The sequence below is a fragment of the Polypterus senegalus genome, chromosome 4 (genome assembly GCF_016835505.1).
Source record: "Polypterus senegalus isolate Bchr_013 chromosome 4, ASM1683550v1, whole genome shotgun sequence".
NCBI classification, from domain to species: domain Eukaryota; kingdom Metazoa; phylum Chordata; class Cladistia; order Polypteriformes; family Polypteridae; genus Polypterus; species Polypterus senegalus.
In genome coordinates this window covers 48313087-48339794 of record NC_053157.1, presented here as the reverse complement: position 1 = coordinate 48339794, position 26708 = coordinate 48313087, and the positions used below count along the sequence as shown (strand labels likewise).

Sequence of the window (26708 nt, the reverse complement as noted above, 5' to 3'; positions counted from 1 at the left end):
TTTTCATCCATGTTCAAGGCTGACAAGTGACTTGGTTATCTTCAAGAGACAAGAGGACTGCTCCTCATACAATATGAAAAAAAATCATTACAACTAACCCATCACTTACCACTTATCTTCTGATTCTGTTGTGGCTTTGGGTCTGCCAGACTTGTTACTGTCAGACTTTCCTCTGGTTTCTAAATTTCCACTGGTGTAGTAAACTGTACTCACTGACACCTTCACTTTCTTCGCTATAGCTGTAAAATACCTACAGTTTTAATGGTTATAACGGTCTGTCTGTCATCTTTAGTTAATTGCCCTTTTGCTGCCATTATGATAGCAATATACAGTGCAATATTTTAGATATATTACTTAAGAAGGTGTAGCAACACAGTTTTTACAACATGGCATTTATAGAGACAGGATTTGTAAGTAACCAACAAAAATTGGGACACCTGCAGGAACTGTTGTTTGTATTACCATTTAAGGCTTAATTACCTTCTGTTGTTGCAGAAAAAGCTGTAAATTGTTAACCTGTTACTTGTTCCCTGAAAAAGTCCTTTTTGTATAATTCTGAAAATGACATTATTATTGATTTGTTGAGCCAATTTTTTTCTTAAACCTCTGGCATTTTACTGCTTACCTTTATATTGTTTCACTGGACTTAAACTGCTTAAGTTGTGTGTATGTTTGCATGTGTGTGTATGTGTGTGTGTGTGTGTGTATACATATATATATATATATATATATATAGTAAGAAAACAAAGGGAACAAGATAAAGGTTTGGGAGGATCCGCCCCGCATATTGTCAGGACTGCTGTAAGTAGTCTCTTTGAACTGAGTCAACAGACTCCAGACCAGGAGGATCATTGGGTTTATATTTTGGAGAGGGAGGAAGAGGCGGGTTGTCAAGGTGAAGTGACATCATCCCAGGGGCGGTCTTATGCTCAAACAGGAAGTGAAGTTCTTAAGTGTTCCTGCAAGGAATGAGAGAAGATATTAGCGCACATAATATATATATATTGTGAAGGACAGCAGGGTCCAATGCCCAGCAGGGAAGCCCCTGCTGCTTATGTTCCGGGGGAGCCGCCATGGGCAGTCCAATACCTCCCCCGGGACGCTTGGTGGCAGCCTCCCTGGCTGACGGTGATTCCCCAACCGCCCGCAGGGCTCCATGGGAGATGGAGTCCTCCACAGCTGGGTTGGGGCTGAGGTGGCCGCTAGGGGGGTTGTCTGTTTCCCACAGGCCGGCTGGACGAGTCTTCAGCCCCACCCGGAAGTCCAATTAGGACTAGGTGGTTAATCACCTGGAACACTTCCAGGTGGGCTATAAAAGGGCCCAGCCACCACCACTCAGAGAGCCAGAGTTGGGAGGAAGGAGACGAAGCTTGTCTGGGAGGAGTGGTGGAGCGAGGTGAAGAATTGTGTTTTGTGCTTGGTGGTTTTGGGACTGTGTTTGGGCTGTGTGACACGGGGAAGACGTGTCCCACAGCTGAAGAAAAATAAAAGTCATTGTACTTTTTATACGTGCCTCCGTGTCTTTCTGTGTCGGGTCAGGCGCCTATATAGCGCCTTTGTTACTATATATATATGTATATATATATATATAGTGGCAAGTTGCTGGGGCTGCGACCCGGCCGGGACGCCTGGAAGGACTGTGAGGTGGCATGTATGTCCTCCGGGCCACGAGGGGGCAACCACCCTGGATCAGAGGAGGACCACAGGAGAAAAGCAAGGAGGCTCAAGCCTATTGGGGCCCGTGGCCACCGCCAGGGGACGCCCCGAGTCTCAGAGGGCCTGGGAATGATTTACTTCTGCCACACCCGGGAAGATGGAGGAGGATTCCTCCAGGGACGCCTGGGGTGCTTCCGAGTGCTCTCCCAACACTTCCGCCACACCAGGAAGTGTCATCAGAGGGCGCACATCAGGGTGAGAATAAAAGGGCCTGTCGGAGAGGCTCCTGTAGGGAGAGGAAAGGCGGTCCAAGGACAGAGAGAGAAGCCCGGAGGAGTGGTGATTGGTGTGAGGAGCACAGTGTGCTGTGCGGGACTGTGTAGTTTGGAGACAATAAAAACGTTATAAAGATGCAGTGTCTGTCTGGTGGTGTTCTGGCATGTCTCACTATATATATATATATATATAGTTTTACTGTCAAATAATGCAAAGAGTACACGACACGTATTCCACCCTAATTATTTGACAGTAAAACTATTCAACCATTCTATGATCAGCTTCTTGCAACTGAAAGAGCGCACCATGGCAGATGTTTGCCGACTTGCAGACCAACCACAATTGTTACCTGGTAGGGAACCACCCGTACAATCAGATTGTGATTCAGACTATGAATGCCATGAATGTAATTACCCCGATCTACATGCTGTCAAATAAATGAACTACACGCCATGGCGCAACGTAAAGCAGCTTTGCCTCTGACGCTGACATCCGAGGTTCGATTCCACGAGAGGGGTTGCAGTGAGTATGTACGCCTGATGAGCCCAGAGTCAGGGCGAAACACGTGTCACGTACTCTTTGCATTATTTGACAGTAAAACTATTCAACCACACACACACACATATATATATATATATATATATATATATACTGTATATATACTGTATATTATATGATGCCAACTTTCCCATTTGATACTGTGCTCCAAAACCTCAGTCCATGACATCTACAGTCCCCTTATTCTTCCCATAACTTGCCCAATAGATGTGGAGAGGAATAGGTGCACCTGCCACCAAAATTTTATACAATACCTTGAATTGCTCAATCCTCTGTCAACTTGCCCAGTTCCCCATTCTAAAAAAAAACACACCACAATGTCTGCACCACCACCAATGAAATCTTCCAATAACAAGCATTTCCATCTGTCCTAACACCTCCATAACATAAGTCCAATCCAAATCTTATTCTGCCTCTGCTAATTGAGTCCACAGTCCTTGGCCATTTCCACTGTATTCCATAAATCCACATAATACAATCACTAGTCTTCTGATTTTTCTGAAGTCTTGCATCCCAGTTTATCATTTACCACACCCTTAGAGTCATTCCCACTCAACTTTTATTCTACACTTGTTACCCATCTGTCCAGTCCTATGCCAATTTGCCAGACTTACCTCACCTGGACACAAATTCACATCGTAAGATCCACAGACCCACATCTTAAAACATAACTTGCTTCCCCAACCTGCCTTGTACTACATCCACAGGACAACGCCAATCTAAATTTTATTCTTCCTTTACAATCGGGATACCAATATTTCCTTGAACATACATAACTTTCTCCTTAAACTGAGTCATTTCACTAAGCCTTCAAAAACAATTTAGCCTCATGGTATTGTCTAGATCAGTGTTTCCCAACCTTTTTTTCCTGTAGTGGCACACTCTTTTTGTAACTAAAATCATCACAAGGCACAGCACCATCTTACTAACCACAGACACATTACAGTATATCTCATACACATGTTCAACTGCCTAAACCGGTGGGACTACTGTAGAAGCCGGTAAAAAAATGGGGTTACAATATCAACGTTTGTAGACAATGCACTTATTGAGAACGTTGGTGGCATCTCCAAGCTGCTTCGCCTCATTGCCTACCTCTCTTTGCCTCAGAGGCAATTTGCATGTCCACAGTCAACCAGCACTGTGAGGCTCACTAGCAACCACACACCTAGGCAGATGGATTCTAGCAGCCTGGGGACACATGTGAAGTGCTCAAAGTGCTGTGTTTGCAACATAGTGATCACCTCGGACAGGTCCAGACCACCTGTGGAGATTGTCCCTCTCAGGTTCATACAGAGGAGTGCTAAACTATTATTTCCATGACACACCTGAGTAGTTGTCATGGCACACCACTGTGCTGTGGCACACTGGTTGAAAAACACTGGTCTAGATGACTGTGGCCACTTTCATGCCACTTGCATTTTTCATAAAGATGTTTTAGGTCTCGTACCCCTGTCATTGTGCACAGAGTTTTGACACTTTGAAACAGCAAACAGGGAAAGCAAAAAAGGCATTACTTACACCTTATCCAGTGAGCCAACTCAGTTTTGTCATAACAAGTCAGACTGGAGCAATGGTTCATTTATCAGCACGACAATAACACAAAGCATACAGTCAAGACAATATTTTAGTGGCTTTGGGACAAGTCTTGGACTGTTCCAGAGTATTCCTGTCAAAGCTCAGATGTAAACCTCATAGAACATTTGTGGAGAGACCTGAAGATGGTAGTTTACAGATGGTTCCCATGCAACCTATCGGAGCTTGAGAGGATCTGCCTGGAAGAATGGAATAAATTAATCCAAATCCAGGTTTGCAAATCTTGTAGAGATTTAGCCAAGAGGACTCAAAGCTGTCAATTGCTGCCAAAGGTGTGTCTACAAAGTACTGAATTAAAGGTCTGAATACTTATATAAATGAGAGAGCTCAGATTTTTATTTTTAATAAATTTTCAAACCTTTAGTGAAAACATGGTTTAACTTTGTCATTATGGGCGGTTGAGCATAGATTGATAGCTACAAATGACAGGCGTATCCATTTAAAACTAATTCAACATTTACAACAATGGTGGAGTGGTGGCTCTGAGGCTAAGGATCTGTGCCAGCAATCAAAAGGTTGCCAGTTTGAATCCTGTAAACGCCAGAACTGTGCCAACTTTGTTGGACCCTTGAGCAAGGCCCTTAACCTGCAAATGCTTCGTCCTGGGTATGACGTTAATCTGCATCCAGCCCTGCAAGCAGGTCCTCCAATTTGCAGGGAAAACTTGGGAGATGGTGACAGGTTTGGCACTCCAGCCACTGTCAACAACATCCCTCTGTTGCAGTGTGGCGCTGAGGTGTCATCCACTGTACTCTGGTCCCAATTCATGTGGTTCATCGTGTAATGGGTGCAGCAATGGGCTGTCAGCGCATCCTCCCAACCTCTCTCTATAACAGTAAAGTGTACAGAAAGTGAAGGAGTCTGAATACTTTCAGAATTCACTGCACATACAGTACTTAGAAAAATAATGAATATACCTAATTGTTCTTTTTTTTATCCCATTACATGGATTTTTGCCATTTTTACACTGCATTTGCGTTTCTTTCATTTTCTTTACTATTAGTAATCGAATTTTCCAAGCACTGTCAATCACTCTGGACCAATATACTTAAATGTAGAATAAAACAATCAAACATTGCGTAAAAAAACCCAAAAAAACTAAAAGCAGCATACCGTTTAGTAACTTTTAGAGAATTTGGTTATTTGCATAAGGACACAGGCAGAAACCAATCAGTGAACGAAGAACCACCACGTGACAAGTGCTGCGCAAAACGGAGTCACGTGTGCTCAGCAGACGCCGGGCAAAATGTTTGTACATTTCGGTCGTCGAGAACTCTGCTAACAAATACAACAAAAATGTAGAAAACCAGTATAAAATCAAGGCAGAGAACAACTGTAACCACTGCAAATCCTTCCATTAACTCTGTTGGAACTACGGGGGTAAGTACACAAATATCTGCCCAGTGTCTCTTACATAACATACACGTACACCGTTTCTGTAGAGTTCTTGTTTGTAATGGAAACGTGACTGGAACCAAACCAATATACAGTACAGATTTTATTGGAAAAGCAGCGAAACACACACGACCATCAGCCACCCGAAAATGATTCTTGTGAATATGTCTAAGGTGGACTGGCCCCTGGTGCCCGGGCCACCAACTGCCACACTCCTCTTTACAACTTACTGCCCTGTGGGTTTACCGAAAGTAAACACTACTGCCTTTCATATTAATTGGTGTTGCCTCGATGTCAAAATGCTGAAAGGAGAATAAATCTGGTGATGTCCAGTAGCGTAGATCTCCTCCAAACTGACTGACTTTAGGTGCCATGCCCAAGTACCTGCCTTGTCGCGTCGAACTACCGTCATACCCCCATATATCTGTATTTGAAAACATGACATAGTTCACCCTCTCACCCTCTAAGGAACTAGACCTCATAATGAGCAAAACAGTATGAAAAAAACACACAAAACAGAAGGATGTGCGAAAACGTCAGCATGCAAGTACATTTTATACACAGACTGGTGTTTTTTCATGTTGTTCCCCAGTGGCTATTTAAGGCGTAATTCTTTTGCGTAAAGCAGAGATCCAAGTGTCACACAGTACGTCGCTGTTCTTGCTCTTTATGATAGAAAATAAGCGATCAGATCAGAACCTCTGCAGTTTTGCAATTAATGCTTTCGGATTGAAAGATGAATGGGTAGAGAGAAAGAGAGAGAGAACGAGCGAGCGAACGAACGAAAGAGGGAGACAGGCGACACATCCAGACAGCCGCGTCACACGCGCTCCGTCTCCCAGCCCTGCCCAGCCCGCACACGCACGCGGGGTGCGAGAGCACACTCACTGGCTGTGCGTATGTGGGGCTTCGGCATCGCAGGGCTCAACTGACAGATTTGCACCGCTGCGTATTTCTTACTGGATAGGAGCAGGATTACTTGGGCATGTGAAAACGACGACAGAAGAATGAAAATGCTTCGATTTCGCAGTTCAAGCATCCGATCGTTAAACCAGGAGATTAGGTGCACCATCAGGCTGCTGGATGATTCGGAAATCTCGTGCTGTATACAGGTAAGACTGCCACTTGCTTTTGCTGGTACTGCGTTCGCTGTCGAACTGAATGCTACATCGGTCGCGATATTACCAGTATGCGATTAGAAAAGGTATAAGGTTATTTACAAAAATAAAAATGCTACCACTCACATTGTGTGGAGTGTAGCGATTAAAACACACGGGGTCAGCGTACAGTGCTTTAGTGTTTTTTTTCGTTGTGGACTTCATCGCGAGGAAAAGTGTTAGAAGTGCTAGCAAGCGGATGCTACAAACATAGCAATACAATTGCCATTCATAAACAGGTGCTCGTTCTCTTCCGTCTTGCTAAAATATAAACTCCGATAAGGATTTCACTGCATTTTAACTAATGCCGTCAGGCTTTCTGTTTTTATGAAATGACACATTTCAACTTGGCAGCTGTGGCACAGAAGGAAAAAAATATAAAAGCGGATTAAAGACGCACGGCAGGCATGCCCTCCTAGTCGGTTGCAGAAGAGGGTGTGGTGCCACGAGGTTTGCGTTGAGGTGATTTGACAGTGGTGGAGTCTCAACAATCGGTGCCAACTGGGACTTCACCCCCCTTTCTGTTTACATCGCGACACGTGGTCGGCATGAATGTTCTTTGTGTTCTTTAAGAACGATAGCCAAGGATCAGGAGTGGTCCAGGCTAACGGAGGTTATGTGAAAACTAGCGTAAGGTGTCCAGAAATGAATGGGTAATACGGGATATTTTATAGATGGCTAAACCGTCGTCAGCCTCGCCGTTAGACGGCTATAGGCAGAATTGTGCTCTCTTTATTTCCCTAGTGGAGCTGAATGCAGTTATGCAGTTTATCCTAGTCCGAAGATTGCTTTAATTTTACTAACTCTGGCGTGTCTTTGAGGGGGGTTGACAATCTGTCTGTTTAGATCTGACTGTATAGATCTAAAGCACGTTATTTGTATATTCCCACATGATTATCTATATATAACCTCAAGTCTCTATTGAAATCTGTGAAATTTTCCTATCATAGCTCCTAGTGAATTTTTTTGGCTTTTCTGTGTAGAACATCTCCAAATGTATCTTTATAAATTATGTATGTATGTATGTATTGGTTGTACTCTTTTCAGTCAGTAAGGCCATCTACTTATTAAGTTTTAATTCACCTTCTCTGTTTCCATTCTACCCCAGGTCATTAACTCCTTGTCTTTAGCAATGTAATTTATTACATTATAAACTACATGTGCATTAACTGTGTTATTTAAATAGTTTTTTTTATTCCCATTCATATTCTTTCTAAATACAGATATCTGTGTTTAATTACATTTTCACTTTAGATATTTTAATGTAGGTCATTGTCACACAATAGTTAGTGCTGTTGTCTCACGAGTCCGGAGACCTATTTGATCACTGTCAGTGCCTTCTTCCTGTCTGCCTGGGCTTTCTGTAGATTCTCCAAAAGACAAGCAGGTTAGGTTGATTGGTAACTCAATACTTCATTAGTGTAAGCCATTGTACCCTGTCGTGGACTAGCATTCCAGGTACTGTAGGATTAGTTCCTGTTGTCGTGTGCCAAGTAATGCCAAGAATATGGTGTAATTGGCAGCAACTATTTAATAGATAAATTAAGTTTTAAAAAGAAGGCACACGAGTATCATCTTAAGGTAGGAATGAAACTGAAACAACTTTGTAGCTTACGTTAAAACTATCTCTGTGACTGTCTGGCCAGTTTGTGTGTGTTGTAGAGAATGTTTTAAGCATCTTCCTTAATATAACAACTAGAACAATGTTCTTCTAGGCCGGGCTTTCACACTTATGGTCATCCCAGGCTGTAATTTGCCTTTCAACAATTGAGGCAATGCCACTGTAAGCATTTCATTTTGTATTTTATACAAATAAACTGACTGTGTTGATTTGTGCTAATAGCGCATAGTGCAGCCTCTGGATCCACAAGTTGAGAATTAGCACAGGACTTACCTAAGTAACAGACATCGAGTTTAAAATGAATGCATGTCAATTGCTGGCACTGTATTTTGAAAGCATCTTTTGTTCCATGTTCTCGACGTAATCACACTTGGCTAAAATAAAAATAAACCATGCAATAATCTAAGAAAGAATAACCAGATGAACAGGAATGTATCCGTGCTCATTGTGCCATGTGATCTTCTTCACGTGCATCCACCATTCTTTTTGAAAACTCTAAATAAAAGACAAAAATGTAAATATTTGTGTTGTGATCTTGTCTGTTCACCCTCTGCATCATCCATTTGGATTGAAAGAGAACCATTTGCCATCCTATATTCATCTTGCACCTAAAGTTTTTTGTGATCACATTTTTATTGATACCATCAAATGATATACAATACATAACAGCAAGAGATGAAGGTAAGAAATGAAACATTGAGCCTGTCTGTTGCTAATAGGTGACAACACCTATTGGTTTCCTCTTTATCATAAGGGTGTAATTTCCTGTGCAAAATATGGCCTACAAATTTGTATTTTTAGATCTAGAGGGCCAAAACTAGGGAGGAACCTTAAATAGGTTGACATTTTGCAGGACTAGACACCACAATGATATCTGGAGGTTTTCTATTATTCCAGTAAGTCAGAAGCTGCCAGACAAAAAAAAAAAAAGAAAACTGAAATAATTTCAAAGCGTTTAAAAGTAAATCAACAGGTTAGAATATGGAACACTTTTTCATTTTCTTTGGGTGTATACGTTTTCTGTGTAATCTTAACATAAAATGACCCTGTTGTAGAGGAAGCAAAAAACAGAAATTTGCCAGTGTATCGTAAAAAGTATTATAAATCAGATTCCACAACTACATATAACTCACAACATTTGGAAAAAAAAAACAATATACTAAAAGTCTTTTAACTTTCTTTCCAACTGTTCAAATGTTTGGAGAGACCATGGAAAATGCAGTGATATGTTTAAAAAAGGGGTCAGTTCTTTATGTAAAATATCATATTTAATGCAAAGTCACATATGTAAAACTTGTTTATTTTAAGTTATATCAGCTTAATTTAAGTGTCAGTCCGTCATCTTCCAACCCGCTATATCCTAACACAGGGCCACGGGGTTCTGCTGGAGCCAAACCAACTAACACAGGGCGCAAGGCAGGAACAAATCCCTGGGCAGGGCGCCAGCCCACTGCAGGACACACACCCACACACACTATGGACAATTTAGGATCGCCAATGCACCAAACCTGCATGTCTTTGGACTGTCGGAGGAAACCCACGCAGACACTGGGAGAACATGCAAACCCAGGTCTCCTTACTGCTTACCACTGTGCCACCGTGCCGCCCCCAATGTGTATAGAGAAAATGGGAATAATATGTTTAAAGTGTTAAAAAGTAAAGATTAACTTAAAATAGGTGAATAAAGACAACAGTCGCTGAGGCTGATTGAATAATTGAAATATTTTGTTTCAGCATCATTTAATTGTGTTAATGTGACATCTAAGAACATAATTCAGTGTATTGGATACTTAAAGTTATTTGTTAATTCTTCTCAATGATAGGGAAAGTAAATCTATATATAAATATTATATGTTTTTTTCAAGACCATTTATATGTGAGTGTAACTTGTGTAATCGCATATTGTGGATGGACTCATTTACCATCTTCATGTCAGCATGATTCTTCCACCTGGTACCGTCGTTTTACTCCAAAGATGTGTAGGTTAGGTTAATTGACAACTTTTAAATGTCCCAATGTGAATGTATGCTTGAGTGGGCTTTACAGGGATAAATGGTGGTTTCTGGATGGGCCTAGAGCTGGAGGCATAGGGCCCAACCCTACTCAAACCTTGAATTTGACTAAGCAGGTTTGAAAATGTTATGTCATGTTGTGTTACATCATTATATCAAAAGACCCTCATGTACAATGCATCAGATGTCTACATAAGAACTTCCTCATCATACCCACTGTGTCCAAATCAAATACTTTTTCATTGCCGGGTACACTAATGCACAAATTCATGTTCACTCATACTAGGTCAGTTTAGAGTTACCAGTTAAGCCAACAGGCACATCTTGCACACATGCAGTGTCTACAGTAATGGGGCTGTGGTTCATATAAACACTGTGTCTCTGTGTCAACCTTTACAGGATAGACCAATTCTCAAATTATATTAATGCATACAGGAAGGGTTTAGGAAGGGATCATCTGCAGAAGTGTATGGAAAACAATTATGTAATCAGGTGCTGTTTATTATTCCCACATCTACCTCCCAAATGACAGGTCAGAAGAGGAGAAAGTTAATTAGAGGAAAACTTATTGAAGCATAAATTGTCTTCTTAGCATAACAGTACTGTCACATTTGTGTTGCTTAATTCCAAATAACACGCAGTCATTAGATAAGGCCCATTACTGATGTGATTGAGAATTTCTCTTTATATAATTACGTGTGTTTAATGTACACTACCATTATCACCCAATAGACCTATACACTCACTCAGCAAATTATTAGGAACGCTATTTTAATACCTGGTAGAGCCTCCCTTTGCTCTCAAAACAGCCTCATTTTTTCGTGGTATGGATTCCACAAGATGTTGGAAAATTCCTTTGTGATTCTGGTCCATGCTGACATGATTGCTTTATTTCCATCCATTATCCAACCCACCACATCCTAACTACAGGGTCACGGGGGTCTGCTGGAGCCAATCCCAGCCAACACAGGGCTCAAGGTAGGAAACAAATCCCGGGCAGGGCGCTAGCCCACCGCAGGGCATGCACACTAGGGACAATTTAAAATCGCCAATGCACCTAACCTGCATGTCTTTGGACTGTGGGAGGAAACCCACGCAGACTCGGGGAGAACATGCAAACTCCACGCGGGGAGGACCTGGGAAGTGAACCCGGGTCCCCTAACTGCGAGGCAGCAGTGCTACCCACTGTGCCACCGTGCCGCCCATTGCATTATTTGACAACTGCATATTCACGATGCACATCTTGGGTTCTGCCACATCGTAAAGATCCAGTAACTGGGCAGGCCACAGAAGAACACTGAACTCATGGTCATGTTCATGAAACCAGTTTGGGATGACTTTTGCTTTGTGACGTGGTGCATTATCATGCTGTAAGTAGCCTTTAGATGGTGGGTATAGTGCAGCCATGAAGGTATGCACATGATGATGTGCAACAATACTCATATAGGCTGTGGCAATAAAGCAGTTATTGACAGGTCATAATAGGCCCAAAATGTTCCAAGAAAACATTCTTCACACCATTTTGCCACAACCACCAGCCTGGACTGTTGATATAAGGCAGAATGGATGTACTGTATGAATTCATACTGCTTGGCACAGAATTCTGATCCTATCACCTGTGTGTTTCAGCAGAAACCACGATTCAGCAGACAAGGCTACTTTTTTCCAGTCTTCAGATTTCTGGTTGTGGTGAGCCTGTGCCCAATGCACCCTCTACTTTCTATTCTTGGCCGTCAGGGGTGGAACCTGATGTGGTCTTCTTTAGTTGTAGCCCATCACCTCAAGGATCAACATATTATGCATTCTAAGATCCTTTTCTGTTTACCATAGTTGTTCATAGTGGTTATCTCAAATTAGTCTGACAATTCTCTGACATTTCTCATTCACAAGGCATTTCTGCCAGCAGAACTGCTGCTCACTGGATGTTTTTTGTTTTTCACACCATTCTGAGTAAACTCCAGAGACTGTTGAGGGTGGAAATTCAGTGAAATCAGCAATTACAGAAATACTCAAACCTTTCCATCTGGCACCAACAATCATGTCACGGTTGAAATCACTGGGGTCATATTTTTCCCATTTCTGGTGTCTGATTAGAACATTAACTGAAGCTCCTGACCCATATCTGCATGGGTTTATGCATTCTGCTGCTGCCACATGATTGGCTGATTAGATAATTGCATTCATAAGCAGGTGTTCAGGAGCTCCTAATAATTTATCCTTGTGAATGTATATGCCTTCTCATCTCTGTGAGTGCTTATATTTTTTAATCTCTCTATTATAAAAAAAAAATCTTGGAATGAGACGACACGTGATTTTCTCAGAGAGACACTTACACGTCCCGTGAGGGAAGTCTTTGTGCCAAGAAATTTAACCACGCCCGGGGCCGGAAATAAAAGACAAAGAGTAGATGACAGAGTAGAACATTGTAAAGAATTCAAAAACATTGGCGTGGTACACATGCAGAGCAGGTTAGAGATAATGAAAGTACGAAAATTTGAAAGTCTCAAAATAAGCATAGTAAAGATTGCATTAGCACAAGCAAGCGGAAATTATTACTCGGTGAAATAACGAGTAAAAGAGCGAAAAGAGATCGAATATAGTGTTCGGATTTAAACTTTAAGTCGGAGACTTGTAGATCGTCTAATTTGTGTTGCCATCAGGGAAGAAAAGTAGTGTTTCTTCCCAAGGAAGAGGCGTATCCATGAGAATTAAAAGATTTGTTGTTTGGTGAAAGTGAAATCCACATACGTGAGAGACAGATGCAAATTTGCTGGTGCGAAGAGCAGGCAGGGGGGTTAGTGAGGGAAGCGAGCTGGGGGCAAAGCCCCCTAGTTAAGGAATAAAAAAATGATGTAATGATAATAAATAGCAGAATCTCAACTCATTTCAGTCTCAAACCTGCTTAATCTAATTCAGATTCAGAAGGGGCCAAAACGTTTCTTGGCAGCCCAGGATAAGGTGCCAACACATTGCAGAGCTTGCTCATGCACATATTCACTTGAGTACAAGTTTAGAATTGCCAACACCAGAAGCTGTTTCTTTTTAATTATTCTGGCACATTTAACACTGAGTTCAAATTTGAGTCTTTTTTTGCAAGTGATATTTTAGCCTCTAGTATGTATTCCTCATAACCTGCAGATATTTATGTTCACATTACAGTTGGTCTTTTACACTAAATGTTGATTGAATGTAAAACACACTTTTGTAGTGCAAACTCAATTCATGACATTGGACTCCGTTCATTGTAAGTGCAATTGCTCAGTATTCAGCAGTAACTTGTGTCAGATCCTATAACCATTGACTCCAGGGAGCAAGTGAGAACCTTATTGTTTTAAAATATTTGTGTGCGGGCATGATTTTTTGGTGTACAGAGTAATGGAAGAAATGATTAGTTTAATCAATATATTTTAATTTTCTTTGAGAACAAATACAGTAAATAGATAGATAGATACTGTACTTTATTAATCCCAAAGGGAAATTCACAGTTAGTAAACATAGAATGATTTCCTGGGGCTAGCAATGCTAGTTTAATAATTTGTAAAAAAAAAAAAAAAGAAAGAATAATGCATAAATAGAAAAAGTTAAAAGCATGCAGTTTCAGCAGTAGAGCTATCATCAGGTGTGCGCTGAAAAACAAGACTTTTAGCTAACGTGATTTAGAGTCTTCGATGGGAAAGCCCCATTTAATTGCAGCAAGTAACCTCAAGACAACTCCAGTAAAGCCTTCATTATTTAACTCTGTTACTAAATTGTTCTTCAGGTCTTCTGTCCTCATATTGAGTGTTTTATGTTCAAGTGGCAAGAAGAGGTGGGTGAACTGGGTGCTTGGGTCTTTTTCTGTGGTGGCAACATCCTGACTCTGGAAAGGAAATGGGTATGTGATTCTCCATGTAGCTGCAGACACTGTCTCTGTGTGTCTTCTTTAGATTTGTGCTGGTAAAGTCACTGGGGTGATCGCATTTTGGACAGTATCTCTGTATACAGCATACAATACGTCTCAACCTACATGTTATCTAGTTGACTCACTGACTGACTGGCAAAAAATTCTTTGCTATTTACAGACAAAGAAGGGAATCTTAGATTTGACTAATAGAGTTATCTTTTGGTTCCAAGGCCCAGAAAAATCCAACCTCACCGGAAAAAAAAATCAAGAAATAATTGGAGAAAACCAATATGATATTTCACATTTAATAGTTGTAAAGGGCAGTCATGGTTTCAGTTCATCACAGGTGTACTGCTGTTTTTTATATTGATCTTATTTATGCTTTGTACACAAATGTATGCAGAAAAATACTTATCCACACTATGGTATTATTAATATTGATTATTACTATACCATTATCACACATTGTTCTAAACAACTTAGGATATTCACATTGTTCAGTCTTTACTTTTCTGAGTTTCTTAAAGTGTTCATTTATTTTTTATTTTCAGGAAGATTAATAACATCTTTTTTCATTTCCTTTAAATTTTTCATTCCCCTTTCTGTTTTCTGTAATTTAACCTGATTACATTTCCCAAGTCTCTTATGAAATCCAAACCCTGGCCAACTATTAACTGTCCTAAATTGTTCGTTATTAGTTCACATGTTTGACTTGCTCCTGTATAATTATTTAGAGGGGAGTTTAAACTTACTACTCTAGTTCAGTATGTCAGCACATCAGTAGTATTCTAACAATTTATCGGTGCCTATATGTATTATTATTATACTCTTTTATCCATTCAATAAGAAAAACAAAATGGCATGCTGAAAGTAACCCTTAATTACTAGTGTGTATATATATGTGTGTGTGTATATTAAAATACATAGAGTACAAAAAAGGTCTGAAGTGAGTATGCACTGGAAAAATGAAAGATAAGATTAATCTGTTAGTCAGTGCTTAAGGGGTGTGAGAGCCAAGTGTAAGAATAAGTTTGGCTCTTTAATTCTTCTTAAAGGAAATTAGTTCATGACTAGCAGAAGTGCAGCTCTCTTCTTATCATTGAATTAGTTATTAGGTAATTGATTAAATAGTTATTAGGTAATTAATTATTGCACTTGAATAATAAACACACTAAAATACTGGAGAGCCCATACAAAACTTCAGAAATCTAGAAATGTATACTTTTATTTCCAGAAGGTGTAAAAAATTCTATTACTACCATATGATTACTACATTGCCCTGTTTTACTGCTGTGTAAGTATGGTGCTGCTAATCTTAGAAACACAGCCTGTCATATGCTTGGCCATCATGATTTTTGTTTTTAGTTTATAGCTTAATCACAGATCTGCGTGCCCAGTTAATTTTTGAAAATTATTATAAATGTTGACATGTGTAAAGGTGGAGTCCCACTTTCCACAATTTAGACTTGGCTTTGTAAGAAATACCCTCAATGTGGGAATTTACCATTCAATTCTTGGGGTAGTCTGCATATGAAAACGGCTTTAGTTATGTCTGGTAGAGTAGCTGTTGTTTTGATAGAAAACACCTATTGTAAATAGTGAGTTTGGATTAGGAAGGCAAGACAATCTAATAGAGTGGGCAAAAATATCAAGAAGGGAAAACCACATTGGTAACTGAGTGGTACAGATTAGACCCACTTTCTGCTAAAGCCGATGTCACATTACATGACTTCTAATGATAATCACTGAGTGCATCAGAGTTGTCGACTACCGTTGCTGATCTTGTCGCTGGACCATGTCAGCTTACATGATTGAAAGTCACTGCCCATGTCACATTTGTTGACTGAGTGCTGACCTTCTAGCACAGTCATGCTCAGCTCTGTTTGTGACAGCCAATAACGTGATGCCTGATGGCACCAGTGGTGTTTGAAGATTTAACAGGCACACAAGCTCACCAACGTAATCTCAATGCTTCTTTTTTTTGCTTTTTTTCAATTTTGTTGTGACAGGTAAAACACGAGAAATCAGACAGATGAGCTCATCTTCCGTGAGCAAGATCAAAAACACCCGTTTTCTTTATTCCTCATTACTGCATTCTGTGCATTGTAGTTCCAAATGAGCATTCATTAGTTATCGGCACTCTTTCACACAGAGCCACCCCTGTGATTACTGTTTGATTTTTGTTGGTGTGAGTTGTGGACTAGTTGGAGAGAGAGTTCCTGGGTATGTCACATTACATGAGTGGCTTTACAGGGCTGTGCCACTGACTGCTTCTGACTAAGATTATGTAAATGAAGTTTGTGACTGACAATAGCTTCAAAAGTCATCTAATGCATCATGGCCTTTTAAGCCATTTTTTGTTGAATTTTAAAGCATTTGTGACCAAGAAATCAACAACCAAAGGTGTTTAATGGGGCAGAACCAATCTAAGAATTAGAGAGACACCATTTCAGTCCAAACACTAAGTTGAGTTGTTCAAATAAAACTAATGGGGAGATTGTTTTCACAAAGAGTGTTTGCTAAGTCCTTTTATACAAAATAATCCTCATGGCAGCACTCGTACATGAATTTCCCCTTGGGATGGATAGATAGATAGATAGATAGATAGATAGATAGATAGATAGATAGATAGATAGATAGATAGATAGATAGATTATCTATCTATCTATCTATCTATCTATTAATGTCTCATCTATCTATCTATCTATCTATCTATCTATCTATCTATCTATCTTATAGTGCCTTTCCTATCTATCTATCTATCTATCTATCTATCTATCTATCTATCCATCCATCCATCCATCCATCCATCCATCCATCCATCTATCTATCTATCTATCTATCTATCTATCTATCTATCTATCTATCTATCTATCTATCTATCTATCTATCTATCTAGCTGTGTGTGATCTGCATATTGTTCCCAGTTGTTTCTTTCATGCTTAGTGTTATGAGCAACTGATGACCAAAGAAAACAAAGGAAAATTACTCAACAAAGTTCTAAAGGTAGTTTGTAATGGTACCAGTAGCGTGAAAATGCTTCAAAAGCCACTAGCTTAGTTTAGGTGGTCAGTGGTGCCTGATAATACATGAGACTCTTAGAAATATAAAGTTCATAGTAAAATTGACTTTAATTACACAAAGAAAACACAAAGTATCAGAGTGGAACGGGAGAATAAGTGGGATGCAGTATTGGATCCTAGTACTTTGCAATGTGGAAAATATTGCAGATTATGAGTGACTAAGGGGTCTGTCAACAATCAGGGGATGGTACCCTTAATTGATGCAGTCAGGTTCATTGCTGCTTTTACTTAAGAGTACTTATCTTGTGGCAAATTACCTGTGTGTTAGATCAGTGTTTTCAGTTAAAAAACTAATATTTGACCGTCAGTTTTAGTCTCACATCATCAGATGCATTATGTTCTTTTGATGTTTCCTTTCTTGTCACCTGTTTATTCCTCTTATCTTCATTATGCTTCGTGAATTACTTGTAATTTGTAGAACAAGATTTTTCAAAACACTAATGTGAAAGCAGTATCAGAGTAACTAAATAATTCCTCTTTACTCAGAGGTTGTAGAATTAAAAAAATGCATTGTGTAATGTGCAGTGATGACTAAAATGTATTTGTGGCTATCCCTTATGGAGGAGGTTGGGAGCATAGTCTGTCAGAAATTGTGTTGTTTGTTTTGATGGATTAAGAGTGAGCATAGGGAGAAGAGATTTGAGATGCATCAAGTGAGCTTAAGTGCTTGACACTAAAGGCACAGTTTGTGCATCAGTTTACATGTGTTTGCAGCCTCCATTTATACATTTTAAAGACAAGTTTTTCCAGATCATGTTCATAATTGATCAACTGGAAAATGCATTGTGGGAGAAAACTTTACTTTGATTATTTTTATTGTATTATACAGTTCTACTTCAAGCTTTGATGAACATTTTGATAATCTTGGTGAGTTAAACTTTACAGTTATCAATATAATGAATACACATTTTATCATATCATATAATCTAGTCGGTAATTAAACAGATAATATGAATTACCATTAATTACTTCCGAATTTTGTATGCTGATTTGACACAGTCAGCTCATTACTTTGGTAAAGATTGTATAAAATATGAACACTTTCTGAAAAAAATGTACCATAGCTTTTCAATATTATTGATTCCCTATCAAACCCAATACTCTTTTACTTTTCTGAATTTTCAGAAGTTCTGCAGGATTCATTTTTTCTGTCAGCAAAATTTGCTTATCTTTACAAGCACAACTGGACCACAGTCCATTCAAAAATGTAAGAAATCCCCAATTATTAAATTTAGAAATCCTTAATTTGCTGGAATGTCTTACAAAATTCTCAAGATTTGATTATGAAGAAATGAGTACTGAATCTGTGAATAGGCATGGCAGTGTGATTTTTCTTTTGTGTGCTTTTTGCAGCCTTTCTAAGTTTAGTCTTTTCAAGACCCTAAAAGTAGTGAATATACAATTAAGAAGGATATTCTTTGTATATGACCCTATTGTGGACTGTGCCTTTATGCGTCTTCATTGGATGTCATTTTATCTATATGTATTTATATAGTTCAACAGTTACCACTTTCTCAGACAATACTACTGATTTAATTGGTGCTTTTGAGTTACCTGTGTAACCCTAAGAACAGGGCCTTTCTAAAGAGATATTTTATATTATTTGTGCTTTGAAAGTATTTTTGAAAACAAATACAGCACTCTTGATACAGAGCAGTAAACAATAAAGAGATGCACTCTAGGTTCTCCCTATTCTATGGTGTTGCTGAATTATTTGACAGATTAGGAATTTAGTTTTGGTGAAGATTCTTAATGATGAAAAGTAGCTTCCAGCACTGAAGTTATTAGAGTTTGTAATTATAGGAACATAATGAGAACACACCAGCTCAGTACTGTATAGCTTGTCTTTTCCTGTTTACCTAATGTTGTCAAAGTATTGTTAAGTTGTGATTCGAAGGTCTATGCATGAAGCACTAATAATTATAATTTACTTTATTTGCCATTTACAATTTTTTACATACAGAATTTATTTTTTGCATACCTCAATTTACTCAGAGTTTTTGGGTCAGAGCGCAGAGTCAGCTGTTTGTACAGTGCCCCTGGAGGAATTGCAGGTTAAGACCTTGCTCAAGGGCCCAACGGAGTCGCTTTCCTTCTATCACTGCTGGGATTTGAACCGGCAACCTTATAGTTACCAGCCCAGAGGCCTCATGTGTAACACCATGCACAGAATTCACACTAAAACATGGCATACAGACAAAAACAGAAATGTGTGTATGCACAAAAACATTCAGATGCCTAAAACTGTGCACAAGCAAAGTTCCACACACTTCCCCTTTATACATCCCAATCAACATGAATTTTAACACACATGCATGCACCTACAGTACAACCCCACATTGACTCTTCCCAGAATTTCACATATTTGAATATGCAAATCAGTATAAATAGTCACTTTCATTCACTTTCATTCAGTGTTTTGTTAACAAAAGACAATGGTAAAAACACATATAAAAAGAAAGAATTTCAAAAAAGAAGTGGTCAGATGTCAAAGTCTATGTGAAAAGGCGAGTGTCTGACTATCATAATGAATTGTATTAGGAGAAGAAAAAAAATGTACACAGTGAAGAAAAAAGTCAAGAATAATGTTGAAATGCGACTTTAATCTCGAAATTACCAACTTTAATCTCATAGTTTTCGTCAATAAAGTAGAATGTCATAAACCACATCTTAAAATGGATATTTAATTTACTAGAGTTTCTCAAATCCCATCATAACTAAAGTAGCACGTTAAATGGTTTGTATTCTAAGTGTTCCCTGACCCAGTCATTGCTGTTTGCTTCTTAAATGGGCTTTCTCTTATGTTAACAAGAGCATGCAGGCAGTGATTGTCATTCATCGTACATTACATTCATGATATTACAGTTCTCTGAACATTTTAGAATACTAATATGTATACTTGATATCATTAAACATGTGGGGGCATGGTGGCACAATCGTAGCGATGAGCTGATGCCCAATCTGAGGATTGTTCCTGCCTCCTGTAAGATTCTTGCTGTGACGCTTGCAACCCTGGATGGAATAATTTATTGCAAAAGTACTGTCTCTGTCAAACATACCAACCCTCAATTCATGTCCTTCTGTTTTCTTTCTCCACGTAACCAATTGGCACACAATAAACATCTGTAATAAAAGAAAAAACAGCTGTAAGCTTAGAACGCTGATTCTTGAAAACTTATAAGGAACATTGAAAAATCTTTATTATACATGTTAAATTATTCCATCCGGCCATCCATTCAGGGTCACGCCAGTCCCAGAAAGCTTAGAGTGCAAGGCAGGAACAATCCCTGGAATGGGGCACCAGCTCATCACTACCGCCATGCCAACGTGACCCCCCACACGTTTAATTATTAACAGTATACATTATGTAAATGAAGTTAGTTTATTTGTAAAATGTAATATACATACTTGCATTTCATCATAAAAATGATATCAAGTATACATCCCAGTATTCTAACAGCACACAACTCCAGGAGGATAGCTCTTGGAAATCTGAATCGACCTAAAAGCCAGTCATCATCATCTGTAAATATGCACTCTCTTCTATTGATTTAAACTGAATTCCTTTATTGTCATTGAATGGTACAATGAGATTCAATATGCAATTCCTCCATAAACATATTTTTCAGTAAAGTAAAAAAATATATAAAAAATATACAACATGACAGCATTAGTTCAATATGTATGTAAATAGAATACAGATTGTGCATGTGGTTCATAAAGTTACTTAGGTTGTGCAATATTACAATTGTAGTGCAATTTTACAATGAGCTAGTTGAAATTATAAATACAAAACAGTTCTACCTGGAGCACTTGATGGACTGATTGAGTGTGTTTGTAGCTCTTGGGATGAAACTGTTTCTGAGCCTCAAGGTCAGTGTAGGAAAGGCATTGAAGTGTTTTTCTGGATGGGAGAAGTTCATATAGACTGTGGCATGGGTGAGTGGAGTCCATGCAGATGGTGGTGGCTTTCCTGAGGCAGCGTGTGCTATAAATGACCTCCAGGGGTGGAAGCTGTACCCTCTGCTGTAAGCTGTAATCCTCTGCGCTCTCGACACAACCTGTGCAGCTGTGATACCACAAATACAATAAACTAGTTAAAATACTCACAGTGGTGCACTAAGAGTAACAAGGAATCAAACAGCTATGGTATTTGGAATAGTTTGGCCATCTTGTGCACCATTATATTGTGCATTAAATTTCTAAATTATATGCAATTAATTTTGGTGTATTTGATACAACTCACATCATGGATGTGAATCTAAGAAAGAAAGACCACAGAAACAGTAGCACTGGGTGCTGCCAGTTTGCAAAACTGAGCCAAAAAGTGCATACGCATGGTGGCTTTACACCAAGTTTAGTTTTTATACATCTTGAAGTGAGCGTGGAAATGAGCGTATGTACCATTTGTACATGTGGCCCCAGATCATTTTAGCCACAGAGCCACCGCTCTGCCTACTAGCAGTAGTCCCATTGAAATCTGAATTAATAAGGCACCTTTTTTCTGTTTTGCAGTTTGCAGCTGTTGTACTAACTCCTGCATTTTCTTCTTTTTTAATCTTTAGTGCCAGCTATGCTCATACTCATTTTACTGCATTGTCAGGGTAGACTGTCAATATATTCCCATATTATTAGTTCACTTGTATTTATTTCCTTGCAGTTTGTCATGTATTGAATGATCCTCTTTTTTATTTTGTTATTTTTTTGTGAATTGTACGTTTATTTGCCGTAAAAGGCGCACACATTGCAAAGCTTTAGGCAGTCATGTTCAACCGATGTTTAATGTGTCATTGTAGTCTGCATTTCCAATAAGCTTTTAACTGAACGTGCTCATATCATATTATTCTTTTGTGTGCCATATGTAGTTTATTTCTACTGATTATGTAACATTACTTGCTCTTTCTTTTTGTAATGCATTCTTGCTTTTTGTTTTTATTATTATGCTATATCAGTCTTTAAGAAAAAAATGCTGTGATCTGCTGAAGCTTCTTGTTAAATACTTATTGGTTTATTGTACCAAAACAACATTATTTTAAAGTTGTAACACACCGTACCTTTGAGACGCCGCAACCATTGAACCCTGAATACACTGGACTTTTCACTGTTGACCTGTTCAACCCTGTGTAACTTTTGAAATTGGTACAAGAAAAGATGATGGCTGGAGCCCCAAAAGGGGACCTCAGCTAAGTGTATTTATCGCTGTCAGCTTCTTTTGGGGAGTCTTCTGTCAGAAGCTGATTGTGCATTTGTATGCTAAAAGATTCTTTAATACAAGCAAAGTACAAAATTACTGTTTCCATTGTGATTGATTTGTGCTGTTGCTGTGATTTTTGTTGCTGTTATGGCTTTGAGGCGGCTTTGTAAGCAGACAGACATTTGTAAAGGTGTATTCTGTGTAGCTAACACTCCCTAACTGGAATAGGAGGATGCCATGAAAATAAAGCTGCTTTATTGATTGATATTTCCCAAAATTTGCGGTTTCAGTTTTTGTGGTGGCACTTGCCATTGTTTTTATATTATTGTGAAGAGTGACCACGTGGATATTAGTTCATTGCAAAGAGTTTTATTAGCATAAAAAGTTAACTTTATCACAAAAACCCAATTTCACTTATTTTGGCCCTGGCACAAAATGACCAACCAAAAGTGTGCAGCCAGCGCCAGGGCTGTCTTCTCCTGAGGAGTCAGCTATAGAATTGTGTTGCCACCAGTTTTTTCTGGCTTGGTATTGGCAGCAGGTGGGTGTGAGTGCATCTGCACGCACAGCGAGGCAAAGACTTTTGGACGATGACCTTGTGTCAAGAAGGACAGCAAAGAAGCCACTTCTTTCCAAGAAAAACATCAAGGACAGACTGAAGTTTTGCAGGAAGTCCTTCTGATTGTTTGGGACATCTGGAAAATCGATTATCTGGAGAAGGAAAAGGTGAATGTTACCATGAGTCATGTCTTGTGCCAACAGTGAAGTATCCTGAGAGAATCAATGTATGATTTTGCTTCTCATCCAAGAGAGTGGGTCCAGTCACAATTCTACCCAAAAATGCTGCCATAAATCAAGAATTGTATGAAAACATCCTCCAAGAGCCACTTCTCCCAACAATCCAGGCACAATTTGGTGATGATCTGTGTATTTTCCAGTATGATGGAGCACCATGTCACAAGACAAATGTTATAACAAAGTGGCTCAGAGATCATAACATTGAAAGATTGGACCCATGGCCATGAAACTCCCAAGATCTTGATCTCATTGAGAACCTGTGGTCAGTTCTCAAAAAGCAGTTGGACAAGCAGTAGCCCACAAATTGTGATCAACTCCAAGCATTACAAAGGCAAGAATGGAGCTCCATCAGTCAGGATGTGGCCCAGAAGCTAATATCCAGCATGCCAGAGTGAATTGCAGAAGTTCTGAAGAAGAAGGGTCAACACTGTAAATATTGACTCTTTACATAAATTTGATGTATTTGCCAATAAAAGCCTTCAAAACTTATGAAATATTTATAATTTTTCTTCAGTATACCATAGAAACATGTAAAAAAAATAATCTGAAAAAGCTGAAGCAGCAAAGCTCACAAAACACAACATCTGTGTCATTGCCAAAACTTTTGGCCACTACTGTAAGATTAAAAATTTGACAGATAAAAGTTTTCTTCAGTAACAGCAGTGGACTGATTTTTGAAAATTAAAACACCTATGTGCAGCTCAATGTTCATAGATGCTCAAGTATATGCAGGATCTTTTTTTCTTTATGAGATCACTTTATTGGAGATTTGTACCCCAGCAGGCACTGAAACTGGTGCTATAAAAGAATTGTGTGATTTCAAATGTGGTTTAATGGATAGACTATGGATGATGGAAATAAGTTAGAAGCTGTAAAGAGGAAATGTAAAACACACAAAAATATGTGCCAGGTCACCAATTTTACTTACTTTAATTATTTCCAATAGGAATAATGATTGTGAAACACAATTTTGTATGAAAACAAGTTCAAATCATCATTGCCTAATTTTCAAGGTCTAATTTAATTTATTTTTATTATTTTTTATATAAAGTCTGTGGTTATCGTTTGCCGTGGAATTGCACAGAACATATGGTAAGACAGGCATTTTATGTTGAAGAGTTTAACAATTTTGGGTTTGGTCAGTTTAAAATTGGTCTTAGGCAAATGATTTATACTGGCCAGCCAAACTCTAATGAGGCCACATTGTCCTTTTATTTATTAAATTGTGTACTTCCTTTTTGACATATTTATTATTTTAAGTTTTGGTGAAATGCAATATGACTAGAATTTACATTTTTTTATTAGCTCATTATTTATTAGTATTAGCTTGTTTCTTCCAGACTGAACAACTTGTTAAATAAAATGTGTGCATGGTAGGATGGGTTTTGGTTTTTAATAACTTCTCGTAAGCAAGAATGTACCATGGATGGTACTGTCTATGTGGAGTTTGCATGTCTGAGTGGTGTTTTGACCAGAAACTCCAGTTTTCTCCTCAAATCCCATAGATCTGCATGTTTGGTTAATTGGTGACAATAAATTAGCTCAAGGTAGGTGACTTTGTATGTATGTGATTGTGTGTTGTAATGCACAGCGATGGATGGGTTTCAGCCTTAAACCGACTCCTGTCAGCATCAATTCTTGTTCCAGACAATCTTAAAGATGGATTAAGCAGGTTCAGTAAGTGGATAATGCACTGATAAGTTTATTCTTTAATGAAAAAAATGTTTGTTGTGATAGGGTTTTAATATTTGTTAATGTGCATTGATGGTAGTGCTAGTTAAAAGTTCATTAAGCATTTGTTGATCAACTTATTTCCTACATTGAGCAAAGTAATCATTAGTTGCCAGCCTTAAGCAAGTCTAAGACCTTACTTTTAAACTCTGCTGCACTTCAGATGCAGTACAGATTTTGAGGGAATTGATGACTGACTCTGGAGAGCTATGGAGAGCACATTTATTGATGCTTTTGTGATGCTGATTTCTTCTTGGAGCCAAGTGTTTTTATTCTCTTACTGTCAGATATACACAATTTCTAACAGTGAGTGACGCAGACATGTCAAAAATGGATGAGTTTTCCATGCAATGGACTTCTGTTCTGTCCAGTACTAACACTTCCCTTGATGCCATTGCTACCAGTATGCCAGTCCATCATGAGGTAGGTAGGTAATGAAAAAGCCGGCCAGGCCCAGGTTGTAGTGGCAGTGTTGTGCAGAAAATGTGGGGACTAAGAGAGAGAGAGAGAGCTTGAGAGCTCAGCTGACACCACCATTAAGCATTACTCTTACAGTGTTCAGAAGTGCTCTCTGCAGTTGAAACAGGGAATTCTCCTATCAGCCCATGCTGTAAGGAGACTGCTTCTAAAACAGATGCTGTTGGTTCACAGCTGACCCCTGGCTATTCACCACAGTGCAACTCTTTGAACATGGTGACAAAGGTAGGATTTGCACTATGAATAGGTGGAAATGTTTCACAGAAAGTGTGGGGGCTAAGCAAGAGAGAGCTCAGGTGACATCACCAGATAGCATTATGCCTGCAGTGTTAATAATGTGACACCTACACGGCTGAGACAAGGAGGTCAATTATTAGCTCACGCTGTAAGGAAACAGCTTCCAGACGTTGCAGGTTTATGGCTGACCACTGGAAATTCACAACAGTGCAAATCTGTGAACTGAGATACTTTGTGGTGTGTGTCCACAGCAATATACAGGAGTAATTTAGACTAACACTGAACGTTTTTCATTGACACTAGTGTTTTCATATCATTTTGAAAAGGTTTTCATCATAAATCTTTCCTATTGACCATGCATGGTTTGCCAGCCAAGAGCAGTGTTTATATACAGACAAAACTGTAAATTGGATAAAGTGCGGAAAGAATTAGGGAAAAATACAAAAAAAAGCTCTTGAAGAAAACACTAAACCAGACTTTGTAAGGACAGACGATGAAGTGCAATTCTTTTTAAATGTTACAAGGTAGCCAAAGCCATGGATAATATAGACTGGGGGTCCAGACAAAATAAATACGGTGAAATATTCAAGTGTTTCAAGGAGCAGTACTCAAAAGTTGATGCCAAGATGTTAGGAGAAAAACATAAACATAAGGTCACAGAGGAATTATCAAAAGATCACTGAAGTCAGTGCCTGAGCACATGACATCCATACATTGGGGTTTTCAAAACACTCCTCTTTCACCTGCTACACTGTCATGCAAAGCTCGGTGTTTTCAAAGTTATATAGTTTGAAAAAGATGTGTTTTCAGTGTCAAAAATACCATTTCAGTATAGCTGGAAGGCCAGAGTGAATAAAAAGGACATTTTTTTAAATTTAACTGTTGATATGAAATTGGTATGAGAGTGATAGAGAAATATAAAATATCTTCTAGTTAGTAGTAATTCCTTGTGTTGCAAAGCAAAATATCATTCCAATTAAAAAACAAAGCCTAGAAGTCATTTCAATATGCACATTATAGTTTGGACTGTTATT

General features: G+C 38.8%; 1 protein-coding gene across 1 annotated transcript in view; it reads left to right on the top strand.

Annotated features, from left to right (window-relative positions):
- Positions 1-6358: 6358 nt before the first annotated feature.
- The window catches only part of frmd3 (FERM domain containing 3), a 325166-nt gene continuing 304816 nt past the window's right edge, over positions 6359-26708 (top strand). The window contains exon 1 of the mRNA XM_039750579.1: positions 6359-6593. Coding sequence (XP_039606513.1) covers positions 6489-6593 — 105 coding nt within the window. The 5' untranslated portion in view covers positions 6359-6488. The remainder of the gene's footprint in view (positions 6594-26708) is intronic.